Below are 12,404 nucleotides of genomic sequence, written 5' to 3'. Positions count from 1 at the left end.
GGCATTTTTTTCTTGATCTTTTTTTTTCTTTTACAGTTTTCCATTCCTTTCTTACTGCAAGGTATGATTTTTCACCTGCTGGTTGACATCTTTGACATCTTCCCAATTTTATTTATTTTATTTTTTATTTATTTGATTTGTCAATCTCTTACAAGATAACAGGTATCAGTATAAACATATTATGAATACATGAGATGGATACGAATAAGAAAAATAAAAAGAAACAATAGGACAGGGACAGTAGGCACGTTGGTGCGCTTATGCACGCCCCTTACAGATCTCTTAGGAAAGGGGTGAGGTCAATAGTAGAAAGTCTAAGCTTAAAGTTTTTGGGGTTTGGGGAAGAAACTACAGAGTCAGGTAGAGTATTCCAGACATTGACTACTCTGTTGCTGAAGTCATATTTTCTGCAATCAAGTTTGGTGCGGTTAACCTTGAGTTTGTATCTATTGTGTGCTCTTGTATTGTTATGGTTGAAGTTGAAGTATTCATTCATTCATTAGGTAGGACATTGCAATGTATGATTTTATATACTATATTTAGATCGGACTGAAGGTGGCATAGTTCTAGGTTTTCTAGGTCTAGAGTTTCAAGTCTGGTGGCATAAGGTATTCTGCAACAGGTAGAGGAGAGGAGAACTCTTCTTGTGAAATATTTCTGGACTTTCTCAACTGTGTTAATATCAGATACATGATATGGGTTCCAGACTGATGAGCTGTATTCAAGTTATAGGTCTAGCAAATGTTTTGTATGCTCTAGTTAGTAGTGTGATATTACCAGAGAAAAAGCTACGTAGGATTAGATTAACAACTCTTAATACCTTTTTGGCTATGCAGTTACAGTGGGATCTAGCACTTAGATCATTAGAGATGAGTACTCCAAGATCTTTGACAGAATTTGGATCCTCAACAAGGTCTTGACTATTCAGCTTGTGTTTTATTTTCTGATTTTTTTTTTGCCTATATGTAAGACAGAGCATTTATTTGTTGAGATTTGAAGTTGCCATTTGATTGACCATTCTGATACATAGTCGAGGTCTTTTTGGAGGGTAATAGTATTTTCTGTGGTATTGATTAGCTTTACATCATCAGCGAAGAGAACGCAGTTGCTCTTAATATGATCACAGAGGTCATTTATGTAGAGTATGAAGAGAGTTGGTCGTAGAACACTGCCTTGGGGGGCACCACTGTTGACAGGTACAGAAATTGATAGGACGCTCCCAATTTTGACCATTTGTTGTCTGTTTGACAGGAATGTTTCTATCCAGTTATGCAGGTGTCCAGAGATACTTGAAGATTTTAGTTTTAGTAGTAGTTTGTCGTGTACCACTGAATCAAAGGCTTTACAGAAGTCTGTGTAGTTTGCATCTATTGCTTTGTCCTGTTCGAGTTGTGTAGTCCATATGTTTTTGCAGTGTAAGAATTGCAGATTACAGGATAGTTTTTTTCTGAAACCAAATTGTTTATTAGAGAGTAGGTTGTTTCTCTCTAAGTTGAGGATAAGGGATTGGTTAATAATTGATTCCATGACTTTACAGGTGATGCAGAATAAAGAGATTGGTCTGTAATTTTCAACTAGGCTGGGTCTCCCTTTTTGAAGATGGGGATGACTGTGGCTTGTGACCATAGTTTTGGCAAGGAGCTGGTCCTGAAAGATTATTCAAAGATTATGCTTAGAGGTTCGGCTATAGCTGTGGATAGCTTTTTTAAGAAGTAGGCACATATTCCGTCCAGTCCAGTAGATATTTCCAATTTCTCTTGTCATTAATTTTTTCCCCTTTTAGAAATGGAACTTTAAGTTCAAAAAAAATCCAAAACTGTTTGTTGGATATTGTAACATTCCTGAATCCTGTGGCTTTCCTGATTCATTTCATTCACAGTTCATTCTGGAATGTGAATCGGTGTTATTTCCTGTCCAGCTGAAGAGCAGTTGAGGTTACCAACTAGCTAATCCTCTGCACTTCAGATTTGCTGCGATTGAAAACCAAACAACTAGGGAGAGAGAAAAAGAAGCAGGGTGGTGGTGGAGACTTTTAGAATTAATTCAAACACAGCTGCCTTAATATTCCCATCCTGGAGCAGTTAGTAGATGTTTTGGGAAATGGCTGTAAGGACTTGTCAAGCTAAAATGAGGTGAATTTAAGCTGGTGTTGCTGGATGGCTCAAAATTCTCTCCACCCCTCTCCCACCCCCAAAAAATTGCACAGCAGAAGTTGGAAAAACTTTGGTTTCTAAAACCAACAGCTGCTCACATCCTTATGCCTAATTATCGCAGGGCTGGTAAATAAACGCTCCCCTGTGGGTGTAATTGCTTTCCCTGGTAGTCTTAGCTGACATGGGGCAGGGCCAGGGAAGAGAAGAGAAGCAAAAGAAAACATTCCTCCAGTTTAGATTTTTCTTCTTCTTCTGAGACTAGCTGTAGGCTGGGTTTAATCAAACATGGTTAACTTAAAACTTTAGAGGGAGGGAAAGAGGAAAAGGAGAACATTTGCATGCAATTGCGAAAGAACAGCTTTGGAACAGACACGACTAGGAGACTCTTTGAAAGATAAATTTCAAGCAGAATTTGTTGCTTCAACTTTAGGAGCAACGAGACTGTGGTAAGTTTAGAGAAACTGTTAGGGACAGCTGGTTCAAGGATGTTTGGTGCTTGTACCCCTCCTGGAATTTAAAGGCATTCTCATCTTCTGAAGAAGCATCCGTCTTTTTGAGAATGCCTGTGCTGAATAGGTTTTTCAGTGTGTCAGACAAGGGTAGGCAGTGGGGAACTGACGAAGATCGGATGCCCTTGTCTGCCGAGACCCTGCCTGTCTGTCAACAGAGAATTCTATCTTGGGGTTTGCCTGAGCAGTTCAGAATCATAAAGCTAATCTGGAAATCCAAAAATGAGCTTGCAGAGACGAAGAGAAGAGGGGTTTCGGAAAGTGGAGGGAGTACTCATGTTTTATCAGGTAAGTTTAAAATATGCAATCAAAATTATGTTGGCATGGCTCTAATAATAGGCTTGGCTTGCCCTCCTCCCAAATTCCCCCCTCCCCCCAAAAAAATACTGGTATATTTGATTGTTTGTTGTTTAAACATGTGATGCAGATATACTCTATATATTTATTCTTCAGTAGGAGCATTGAAAGCTCTTGTGGGTTTACCATATTTACTTAAATTATGTAAGACAGCATTCAAAGTCAACTTCCTCGCCACAGTCATCAATGAAGAATCAGTATTTTGTGTTCTCATAAACCTTTTATGTTATGTCTCTTTCTTTAAAATACTTCCTAATGAATACAATTATACTGTTAATTAACATGTTAAGAGATTATTGCATACATTTTGGATAGCATATTAAGAGCGATCAATGTCCTAAATCCTAAAGGTGACAGAATCAGCTTTGGTGTTTATTTCCCAGCATTGGAAGCTTGCTCCCTCCAACCAAAATCTTAATGAGCTCCAGAAATAACAAAGTTAATGAGCAAACAAAAAATTAGTAATTGGGGGATTAAAGGGGAAATATAATGGAATCAAAATAATTTTTAAAATCTCTGGTAACTATAATGAAATTAAGTGTGTTTAACTTCTTTCTGTTGCAATTAGTACAGAATAATCATCTCCTAAATTATATTCAGTTTTTTAGATACTTGATTGTACATGTTTGATTGTGAATTGTGTCCAAATAAATACTTTGGGATTAAAATCACTTTTTGTAAGTCAGTGGGAATTTAGACATTTCTTTTTTAAAAAAACAACAAATTTTATTAATTTTCAAAGACAATACACAAACAAACAAAACATAAAACATAAAAACATAAAACATCTTTCCGAAAGCTGCTTGATCCCGGGTTACATCTCTTCATACAGACACAAATTCAAATTCATGTTCATTTTATATATCATTCAATATCTTATTACCATTTTCCATTTTCTATATAGCTTCTCACCTCTTTTAACTTTCTTAGTTTTATTTTATTTATCTCATCTCAGTTCAGATCATTATGCTTATTATTCTTTGTCTGTTCTGTTTCCAGCTATCTATTTATCTTTTCTCTTTAAACAAAATTTCTCCTGTACACTAATTGGAGTGTGATGCCTTTAACTCTTTCTCCTAAATTTATAACACTTAGTATAGTACATAACTTCCATTGGGATTCTGTGTAGTACATTCTAAAGTTACACATTATATTTAAAAAAAAGAAAAAATTATAAGTATGTAATACAATTAAAACAACTATCCATGCCAATTCAAATCTATCCAATTGAATATCATACTTTTATGGGAACACTTATACTTTCCGTAGTTATTTCCCCCTCACTTCACATCACTTATATTTTAAATCATTGTATCATTAAAATGTTCCCATTTCCTCCTACTTCAATTCTCTCATTTATTTTATTGCCTTCCTTTTATTCACAAAAATTTCACTAAGTTACACTGAATATTTTATCCCATTTTTTGATCACATGTTGTTTCCAATTTTCTAACATTATTTCTAAGTACAAATATAACAATACAATCTTATGTACCTTTGCAGAATCCCTTTTTCAATTAAGTTTTACCCATTATCTCTAAATGAATCTTGTTTCTTTACATCTTGCTCATTGAGGCTTCTCATCCCTTCCTTTCTCCCTTGCTTCTTCTCCCTGCCCTTTTTACCCCCTTGTCTCTCCACCTCCCTTTTCTTCTTCTGCATTTCCCCTTTCTGTTGTTTTCTAACATTATATCCACTTTTCACCTTATTTTTCTCTTTTTTGGTTGTTTTTTTTTAATCTTAAAGTCCCCTTTTTCTTTTCCTCCTTCTCCCTTTCTTCCCCAAATAAAGTTACTTGTTCATCAAAGATGGCTTCTTCTTTATCCCAATCATCTTGTTGCGCAGTCAGTTTCTCATAGGTGCAAATTGCCATTTCTAAGAATTGAAAAAGAGTGCCAAGAGAGTCTTTCCCTTCTTGTTCTTCTTGTTCTTGTTCTTCTTCTTTGTATTTTTTGAGTTCAATTTTCAATTCATCCACAAGTGAATTGTAGAAAGAATTTTTTTTCCCAAAACAACCACCCAAGTGTTTTTAGTCCTTCAAAGATAATTTCCAAAAGTCCCAAAGTCACCAAACAGTCCAAATAAGCTGTTTCTTTTAGCACTTTCTTCTTTCTTCACTTTCTCTTTCTGGGGTTACTGTTTAGTTTCAAAGTTCCAGTTAAAATGTATCTTTTAGAAGTCTTGTTAGTATTTAATGATTCTTTAAAATTCTAGGCAATCTCCTCCTTACTTCCAAATCCTGCTCCAATTCTTTTCCTCTCCCTTCCCACTTACAGCAAAAAAAAATTTTTTTAAATGTTCAGAAAGCCTTATTATCCCTTTAGCATTTAATTATCCAGTTTACCTATTGATGCCAAAGCAGGTTTTTCCGATTTCTCATGTATTTCTGTTCGCTGTCAACGTTAGGAAGGAGAGTGAAAAAAAAGAACTTTCCCTTTTACTTCCATTCGCTGCTTGTAAACTTGTAAATCTCTGGGAACGATGTATCTTTCGCAAATTTTAAGTTCCAGGATACCTTCGTTGTTGCTTTGTCCTGGTCAGCAAAAAAACCTTTCACTTCTTCTTAACTCCTCCTGCACTTTCTTTTCCGGCTGAGCGCTTCTTTGTGGCGGCCATTTCTGACCGCCGCTCTACCACCTTCGGAAAAGGGGGTTTAGCCGGCTAGGGAAGAGAGGTGCGATTTCTCTCGATCCTGCCAGATCCCCCCTATCTTCACCACCTTCTATGGAGGTGGCTAGCCCTGAAGCCAGATGGCTCAGGGCACTCCAGCGGCGAGCGCAGGCAGAAACCGCGCACGATCGCGGATTCCTGCCTGCCCCGAAGCGCTGCAAACCGGAACTCCAGGAATTTAGACATTTCTATATCTGAATTAGTGCCTAGCTAAATACCTACAATGGTTTTTCTAAATTATTTTTCTTTACAGTGTTATTTAAAAGCAAATGAGTAACATTGTGCTTTTCATACTCTATCATGTTATAGGTTATAACTGACTTTGAGATTCAATTCATGGCATTTTTATTTAAGTCTGTTGAGTTTGGTTTTAGATAACAACCAGCACTGTGTACAAAGTTGTATAAACACTGTTCTTATAGCATAATGGTGTCCACTACATGTAGTCTGTATTGAATGTTTGGTCTCCTTAACTTACCCTTACTAAGATCATAAAACTCTTGGCTATTTCATTACCAATATAAAAACAAACCAAAGCAATAAATCTATTTTGTCTTCATCTCTTCATATTTTATGTTATTCTATTGCAATTTTTACAAAATAGTAATATATTTACAAAATAGTTATATTTTTACAAGGTAGTATATTTTCAGATATATTTTCCTAAAATGTACATTTTAAAAATTTGGACCAATGTGACAAATATATCCACATCTGTTAGTTCAACTAATAAGTATATGCTTTTTCCTTAATGTGATTGTTTCTTATGGAGAAACCACACCACAATATTCAGAAAAATACAAATACTGTAGGATATTTTTTTAATTGCACGATGGCTTAGAAATTATGAAATTATATAAGTTCATCTCCAAATACAAAGGGAGTGCATTTTGTTCCTTTCCTAATGTGAAATTTTTTTAATTGCAATATACATACAGAACAGTGATGGCCAACCTTTTTGTTGTGGTGTGCCAAAAGCACGCGCATGCACAATAGTGCATGTGCATACGGGTGCTGGCACCCATAATGCAATGCGCCCCAGCCCCTGCGCATGCACACGCAATACCCGCGCCCTGCCCCCTTGCCTGCACTGTGCATGTGCGTGCCTCCCAGCTGATTTTTGGCCCGTTTGAGGCCGTTTTTGTCCTCCCGAGGCTTGAGGGAAGCCTATGCAGCCCCAGGAGGCTGAAAAATGGGCCTTCTGGAAATACCTGTGCCTGTTTTCAGCCTACGGAGGGCCTCTGGAGATAGGAGGAGGTTGTTTTTGCCCTCCCGGAGGCTTGAGGGAAGCCTGTGGAGCCTCAGGAGGCTGAAAACGGGCCCATTTCAGCACTTCCAGTATTTCCAGAAGGCCCATTTTTCAGCCTCTCAAGGCTACAGAGGCTTCCCTCGAGCCTCTCCAAGGGCGAAAACAGCCTCAAATGGGCCGAAAATCAGCTGGGACATGCGCGCATGCACAGTGCAGGTAAGTTTGGCTGGGGCTTGCATGCCCACACAAATGGCTCTGCTTGCCACCTGTGGCATCTGTGCCATAGGTTCGCCATCACGGACATAGAGCATATTTGTAATCCTTCGAAGATATCTAGGTAGAATCAGAAGTGCATCCAAAAATGTGACAGCCAATCAAAACCTTTCTAACTGATAGGGAGACTAGGGGTACTTCCACCACTTCATACTCAGCTATTGGCCAATGGAGAGCAGAGTTTGCCCCTCAATAGGGCAAGTGTATTTCTTCTCCCCTGATGGCACCTCTTGGCATGAGTCTGTATTTTAGAGCTTTTATTCATTCCTGCCATTCCATCACCCATCTCTCTAGTGACCCCACTGACTGCCTCTTGTAAAAAAATGGAGCAGAAGAGAGTTGTACTTCCTCTAACTCTATGATAAGTACCCAGTAACATCATTGCCCAGGGAATTAATTTGCTTGAACTGAACTGAAATTGTACCTAGTAATGCTCTCACACTGCAGAGGCCATAGGAAGAGAAAAGGGAAAGGAACAACAACAAGCATCACAATAACTCTGCACAGCTGTCTTCTCAATTTATTCCTGCCTAATGTTCATATTTTCAATTTGTAGAAGTTATATGCCGGTATATACATTATTGGAAATGTTCTTTGAATGTTTTATTTAATAACAATAGTCTTTTTTTGCCGTTTCTACACATTAACCAAGAATATTAGGGTTTTATGAATTTTTGCAGGAATTAATCTAGAATTTGCTACTTTTGATTCTGTGCTCTCCTATTTATTTATAATAGTATATTGTAATGTTTACAAAGTGTCTGAGTACAAAGTGTTCAGAAAGGAATTATAAGGAGGCAATCCACATGAAGTTATGGCTAGAAAATATAATTGTGACTTGCTTTTTGAATACAGTATCCAGAAGTCCCAGGAGGATTGGAGAGCAACATAAAAAGTTGTGCTTTTCAAAACCATATAGGAAGAATATTTCGGAAAAATACAAGATGAGGTTTGACGTGTAGCTGTTGCTTTGGAAATTTGTATTACTGTTTCACATGATGTAGTGTTGAATGTAGAAGAAATGACTACCTGGAGAGCCATAGCCAAGCATCTGGACTTTCATATTAGTAATCAGCATGGAGTGGAATAACAGTGGAGGAAATGAAATGTGAGTGTGTACATGCACACATATACATACACAACCACAAACAGAGAGAGACAGGCGATAAAGGATAGAAAAATGTCAATCTCCAAAGGAAAAAAAAATACCATGTGCATTTCCAATCTGGAAACAATTTATATTAAAATGGCACTAAATTAGAAGGTTAGAAAGGGAGAGCGAGCTGTATATGATTTCTAAAGTAATTTGGGTAGGGAGGGGACAAGGAAAACCAAACAAGAGTTTAAAGTTTTGTGGGGCAATTAGTAGTTGACTGTTCTGTGGAATAGACCTCAGTCAGAAAGGCATAAAGTAATCCTGCATCAACCACATTTTGTGGGCAAGTGATACTGGAAAATATGGGGAGAACTACCAGGGTAGGAAAAATAATATTGCCATCTCTTCCTGTTAATTCAGTAGAACAGCATTCTCTCTGGGACTTCTAATGGCTCTTGTACACTTGGAAGAACAGTATTGAAATAAACAGGAGGAGTAGTATAAGGAAATATGGTACTTTCTAAATAGTGACATGTTATTTTCTAAGATGCTAGAAGGGTTATTTGAAAATTGGAAAAAGTAATTGGGTTATTGGAAAAGTAAAAGTATTAGTAAATTTCAAAGACATCAATTAACTCTGGTCACAGAGATATTTCGAGATATTTGTCCATAAGGTAGATGAATATTTACTAGAGTATACAAGAACAATTCTAACTATTCAAGAACTATCAGATGCTTTCAATAAACTTCATCATAATTTCCTGATTAGAATCGACAACTATCAGGACAGGTTAAGAATCGCTTGGACTTGTGTATAAATTAATTCCTTTTCAAATACTTTCTTAAGTGTAATCATAACTTCTTAACTGTTTTACATTAAATCTTGGCATTAAATTCTCATTTCCACAATACTTGCAATATTCATTTTCTGTTGCCAGCTTAACCACCTTTTTTCATTACACTGTGCTGGAACTCTACTCTTTCAGGTCACTTTCCCCATACAATCTGCATCCTAAAAATTACAACTTTCCTTTTCATAGCCCAGAGAAATGCCACAAGAGTTTTTTGGTTTGGTTGGCTTATGCCAATACATCTGCCCTTGGTCATAAAAAAGTGAAGAGAAACATTGAAGTCAAAGAAAGATGTCTTCAAGCAAATAATAGAATAATAGAAGGCTTATGGAAACATCAATATTTTTAAAAAATCATTTGAATTATATTAAATTCAGCACCTTCCAAGTCTTTCACTTTCATGAGATGCTTAGGGCCAAAGAGACCGTTTATAGAATGGAATAAACAGAATTGGAAGGGGCCTTGGAGGTCTTCTAGTCCAATCCTCTACTCAGGAAGAAAAACCTACACCATTTCAGACAAATGGTTGTCCAATCCCTTCTTAAAAACTTTCAGCGTTGGAGCATTTACGATTTCTGGAGGCAAGTTGTTCCACTGATTAATTGGTTCTCGTCTCTGTAACAATACTCCTAGACAAGACAATTCATATTTGAGCAACTGGAACTGCCACACAAGGGGGTCAGTGTCCCAAAGGTCCTTTTTTTTTTTCCTCAAGAGGTTACTGGACTTTTTGGTTTTTCTTTGAAGATGTTTCGCTTCTCATCCAAGAACTTTCTTCAGCTCTGACTGGATGGTGGGGAATGGAAGGATTTATCACATCATCCAGTGAGAGCTGAAGAAGCTTCTTGAATCAGAAGCGAAACATCTTCAAAGAAAAACAGAAAGTCCAGTTGGCTCTTGAGAGAGAGAAAAAACACTTTGGGGGCAACCATGACCTGGATGACTGAGAATTTCCACAGACAAAGGGGTCAGTGCAATGCAGCACAAAGGAACAGGGCAGCCTCACTTAAGGGGATCCTTTACAAAGACTTTTTTTGGGAAGCTAATTGCCTTCAAAGCTTGGCACAACCTTAGTATGAATCCAATCATATTGTATAGTCATGTTCTTCTGAATCTAGAACTAAGAACCCTTAATAATCCATAATACACGCACCTCGACTTACAACAGCTTGTTTACTGACTGTCCAAAGTTACAATGGCAAAGTGGTAACTGTTCAATGGCAAACCATTCAAAGTTACAATGTTTTTCACAGTTACAACCTTGGCAGCATTCCCGTGATCATGTGATCAAAATTCAGGTGTTTGGCAACTGGTTCATATTTATGACCGTTGCTAAATCCCAAGGTCATGGGATCACCTTTTGCAACTTGCTGAAAAGCAAAGTCAATGAGGAAGACAGATTCACTTAACAACGGGGTTACTAACTTATCAACTGCAGTGATTCACTTATCAACTGAGGCAAGAAAGGTAGTAAAATGGGACAAAACTCACTTAACAACAGAAATTTTGGACTAATACACTGTGGATGGTAAACCTAATAATTTGTGGGCGCTAAAGCAACATGCAATACCTAGAACACATATGAATCACTGTTGTACCATCTAGACTGGGACCAATTGTGAGTACATTAACAGCAGAATGGCTACTCCACCAGCTGGTTAATGAGATGCTAACTTTACCTCTTCTGGACAGGATTTTTTTTGCATTTCGGGATATAAAAATACATCCATGGAAAGATATCTTGATTAGATGTTACTGATTATTACATGACATATTAATAATATCCACATATTGATTAAACCAATCATCCAAAATGGTTCAACTGTGTCATCTAATCCAGTTGCCTTGCTATTGTTGAAAATACTTCTTCAACTATGTTTCACTTGAAACATTCTGGTGCTCTTCCTCTATTTGCAGCCCTTCCAATGTTACATTATCCATAAAATTTGAATATCTGGAAATATGTGAAAATGAGTAAATTTAAAAAGTTGTCCACTTCCTCTATTTAATTATTAGGCTTGTCTACTATGAGAAGTTTCCATCTATTGTAGACAGATTCCAGCTGTAGCCTTTTAAATGTGCAATGTTTGTAACTATTACTCTCCATTTCTTATTGCACATTTTAAATAATTTTCTGTGATGCAAAAGTGAATGGCTGAATTAATACGAAAAATCTTATTAATCATCCTTTGGTGAAGGATACCCAAGGACCGACCAATCTCTCAATTCACCAGAAGAATAAGGTTCACAGGCTTTAAAGAATTGACTAATAAAACTATGATCAGAGAAAATAACATAGATTCTGCACACATGTGTCATTAATTGGGGAACTAAAGCTAAAAATTATAAACATGAGATCAGTCCGAGAATTTAGTCCATCCATACTCCCCCAAAAAGAAAACTCACATTTCAAAATATAGGTGATTGGATACTAATAAGGTGGAATTCCATTAGATTGAATTGGGGCTGGAAGGCAGAATCCATTAAATGTATATTGAATGCAAACCAATCAAAATCATACTGCTTGATTCTATAGGTAAACAAAAATACATCTCTATATGTAGTATTTGCAATTTATTAAACTATAAAGCAGATTTGGAAACAAAAATTATGTTTAAAATAGAAATCGCAGCTCAATTCAGTTCAAAATGTCTTTTGTTGAAAACTGCATGTAGTTCAGATACAAGAAAAAGTGCCTTCAAAGCTATAGATATTAGTTCGTTTAAAAAAAAAATCTCATGAATATATGAAAATGGGACAAAACTGAGCTATAAAAAAATAAAAAACTGAGCAAAAAAGGAAAAATTGAGTAAAATTCTCTTTTTTATTTGATCTTAGATTGAATTCAGTGTTTCAGCTGAAATTCATTGTTTTTAAATACAGAAAATAAAATTTGTTCATTGATTTGTTTAAATCTGGTGTATTTGTTCTAGGCTCAGTGATTATTGCCCATTTTTCTCATTCTCTCATGCCTTTGTATTTAATTATTAGAACTCTGTACCCACAACACGGGGACATGCACAATCGTTTAAAGTGCTATTATATACAGTATATAGTATATAATAGTAATAACACAGAAATGTCTACTTTCCACATTGCTTTTTAGATGCCATCAGGAGGTGATATATCTTAGTGTCTCCCTTTTTTCTCATAGATTTTTTAACAGCTTCACAAAATTGCAACACAAAAAAATGTAGCTTTTTTCAAATGACTGAGCAAGGAGGATTGAGGGATATTTTTGTCTAA

At 36.5% G+C, this 12,404-nt stretch overlaps 1 protein-coding gene across 4 annotated transcripts in view; it reads left to right on the top strand.

Moving 5' to 3' along the window:
- The window catches only part of PDE7B (phosphodiesterase 7B), a 228,937-nt gene that overhangs the window by 142,287 nt on the left and 74,246 nt on the right, over positions 1–12,404 (top strand). For 2 of the 4 annotated variants that reach the window (XM_087971144.1, XM_087971161.1), the window contains exon 1: positions 1,918–2,950. The exons of the other annotated variants lie outside the window; for them this stretch is intronic. In XM_087971144.1, the coding sequence (XP_087827270.1) occupies positions 2,713–2,950 (238 nt within the window). In that variant the 5' untranslated portion in view covers positions 1,918–2,712. Of the gene's footprint in view, positions 1–1,917; positions 2,951–12,404 lie in introns of those variants that run through there. 4 annotated transcript variants of the gene reach the window in all.

Source organism: Notechis scutatus, chromosome 1, assembly GCF_049901735.1.
Source record: "Notechis scutatus isolate UNSWTSFEM ecotype Mainland chromosome 1, rNotScu1.2, whole genome shotgun sequence".
In the NCBI taxonomy this organism is placed as follows: domain Eukaryota; kingdom Metazoa; phylum Chordata; class Lepidosauria; order Squamata; family Elapidae; genus Notechis; species Notechis scutatus.
This window is presented reverse-complemented; position numbering and strand designations above follow the sequence as displayed.